Here is a 2586-nt window from a genome sequence, read left to right as displayed (position 1 = left end):
GCAACATCTCCGAGTAGATCAAAATTTTTCGCGAAATAGCACCAGGGGGTTTAAGTGGCGCGCCGCGTGGATACCACCCGGGCCCATGACCCTTAGGTGTCTTGACTTTAATGAGGTGACACTCGTGAGCCATGTAGGGTCCACCACTTATTTTTCGACGTGAGTAGTGAGGCAATTAGGTGGCTTACAAATGGTGCCTGAAGACATGGCACGAATCAAGTTCGAACACACTTAGTGGGAGGACCAGACATCCGTAGATCGCCTAAGTGAAATCAAATGGGTTATGACCATGTGGCAAACTACGATCATCGAGCATCCTTACTTCCCCAAGCACCCGACCCAAGAGAAACGGGACTTTCAAGCCACGGAGGAATACATCTTTCGCTTTTATCGATGGGGTTCATCAGAGAATGACGATTTCACAAACTCTCCTCCAATCGAGAGTAGCACATCATCCGGGGCACTGGTACCGAACATGGCCATCCAAACCGAGCTCCCCAATCTCAGGCTGAAAAGGACCGCCTCCGCAGGGAGGTCGCCAAGAAGAATGAGCAGCTTAGCGATCAGCACCAACTAAAGAAGGAGCTTGCCTAGGCCCGCGCCCAACTGCAGAAGCGTGATCAGGAGTTGGCGCAAGCGAACGCTGCCTTGGAGAGATCCAGGAAGAGGGCCCGTGGAGGGCCACGCACACCCTAGAATAGACACCTCTACTAGGCCCTCACCTGGAACCCTGTGCTTTTCATGGCGACGGTCGCTTTCACCTCGGGCACATTGGAAGACCGACTTAGGACTATCTTTTCAAAATTTGTATTGCACTTTGAACCATTCGGAGTTAATACGAATGACAACATTAGTTTTTTAAAGTTCATGCATCTCATGCATTCCCTCTCTTATTCATTACCTTGCATGTTTATTTTAAAGAAAATTTTCTTGCATCGAAACTCACACACTTATGGAATCCAGGTATTAACAACTGACAACGCCCCATCGGTGTCCCACACGCTTCCAATTAAGAATGACAGAGGAAAATCAACTCGCTGTTTTCGAAGGGAATACACCACCGAAGCCGGTTCATTCTCCACAACCCACGATGAACGCGTCACCATCACTTACCCCGGCAGGTGCGCCACTAGCACATCACAGAGCTCCCTCGACCCATCTCCCACAACCGATTTCAACAAGCATGCCACCACCGCCGAGGTACGCGCCACCACCACCTGGGTACGCGCCGTCACCACCGATGTATATTCCGTCGTCGGCGACTCAAGCACCACCGCCTGCCATAATCCTACTCACATGGCCACGCTCGAGGGCAACGTCACCACTCTTCAAAACACGGTTGACCTAATGGCCGCTAATATGGCCGAGATGATGGCCTTGCTCAGGGGGCCAAATTGCTCGTCTTCAAGCTCCACCCCGCCTCTCGCACGTGAGCCAACTATCGACCCCGCTCCTTGCATCCCACCAACCCATGCACCAGAGGGCGACATAGCGGCCGCCCCCGCAACGACAATTATCCCAGGGCCCGCTCCTCGTCCGACGCACACGCCGGCAGTTCACCCGGTCGACTTCTGCCATCCTCAGTCCACCATTCCAGCAACTGTCTCACTTCCGCCCATGATGATCTCCGTGCCGGATCCGGTTATGTTCGCACCATCTCCTGTGTCCGTGCCAGCTCCAACTACAGTCTACACCGTTCCTTTGCTGATGGGCTTCCCAACATCGAGCACCCCTGCTCCTGCTCACACTACTGAACCTTTCCCTTACCAAGCTCCAAACCCTCACATCGGCCTTCCTTATCAAGCTCCACCTCCCATAAATATTACTTTCTCTAAACCGAGCACACCGACTCACGCGGCCCCCATAGCTCCACCCACAAATTTCCTCCCCGGAAAGGAGACAGAACAGGAGAGGAGAATGAAGAAGATGGAAGAGACTATCAGGGCCCTCCAAGCTAGTGATCCGTAACATAGCACCAGTTATCTAGATTCGATTCTCTTCCCGGGGATGCAGCTACCCGCGAAGGTCAAGGTGCCCGATTTCCAAAAATACGATGGAACTAAGGACCCGCGACATCACCTCCGCCGCTACCACGGAAAGATACTTCAATACTGGGACTACGAACAGTTCGTCATCACGACTTTCCAAGAGAGCCAGTCAGGACCGGCCCTTAATTGGTTCATATCTCTCCGAGCAGAGAACATCCCCTCCTGGGCCGAACTGTCCAAGAAGTTCATTAAGCAGTATCAGTATAACATGGAGACGCCCCCATCCTTCCTCGAGTTGAGCACGATGGACATGGCGGAGGGGCAGAAGTTTGAGGATTACGCCACGAATTGGCGTTCGGAAGCAGCAAAATATTTTCCTCCAATCTGCGAAGCGCAGCAAATTCAAATGTTCATGGGACTCTCAAGGGGGCCTACTACTTTCACCTCATAGGCCACAAGTCTACTTTCTCGGAGATGATTATGGCGGGGAAGCAGGTAGACCTGGGCATCAAACTCGGAAGGTTAGAGGGTCCGACAAAGAAGGGGGAATGAGAGTCCTCGAGGAAGATCGCGGTCGCAACAGCCTCAACTAACAAGT

General features: G+C 52.6%; 1 protein-coding gene across 1 annotated transcript; it reads left to right on the top strand.

Annotated features, from left to right (window-relative positions):
• The first annotated feature begins 289 nt into the window (after nt 1-289).
• On the top strand, nt 290-1968 carry LOC116204248 (mucin-2-like). The gene is made up of 2 exons (XM_031536328.1): nt 290-466; nt 964-1968. Exons 1-2 carry the CDS (start codon nt 290-292, stop codon nt 1966-1968), a joined length of 1182 nt encoding a protein of 393 aa, XP_031392188.1.
• Nucleotides 1969-2586: the final 618 nt, after the last annotated feature.

The sequence above is a fragment of the Punica granatum genome, chromosome 4 (genome assembly GCF_007655135.1).
Source record: "Punica granatum isolate Tunisia-2019 chromosome 4, ASM765513v2, whole genome shotgun sequence".
In the NCBI taxonomy this organism is placed as follows: Eukaryota; Viridiplantae; Streptophyta; class Magnoliopsida; order Myrtales; family Lythraceae; genus Punica; species Punica granatum.
The sequence above is the reverse complement of the archived record's forward strand: the minus strand, read 5'-3'. Positions and strand labels throughout refer to the sequence as shown.

Bases quoted from the DNA above. Each gene is read 5' to 3' on its own strand.
- LOC116204248 (XM_031536328.1), top strand. From the start codon at position 290: ATGTGGCAAACTACGATCATCGAGCATCCTTACTTCCCCAAGCACCCG. The intron at 467-963 runs GTACCGAACATG...TATGGAATCCAG, and splicing joins GCACATCATCCGGGGCACTG to GTATTAACAACTGACAACGC.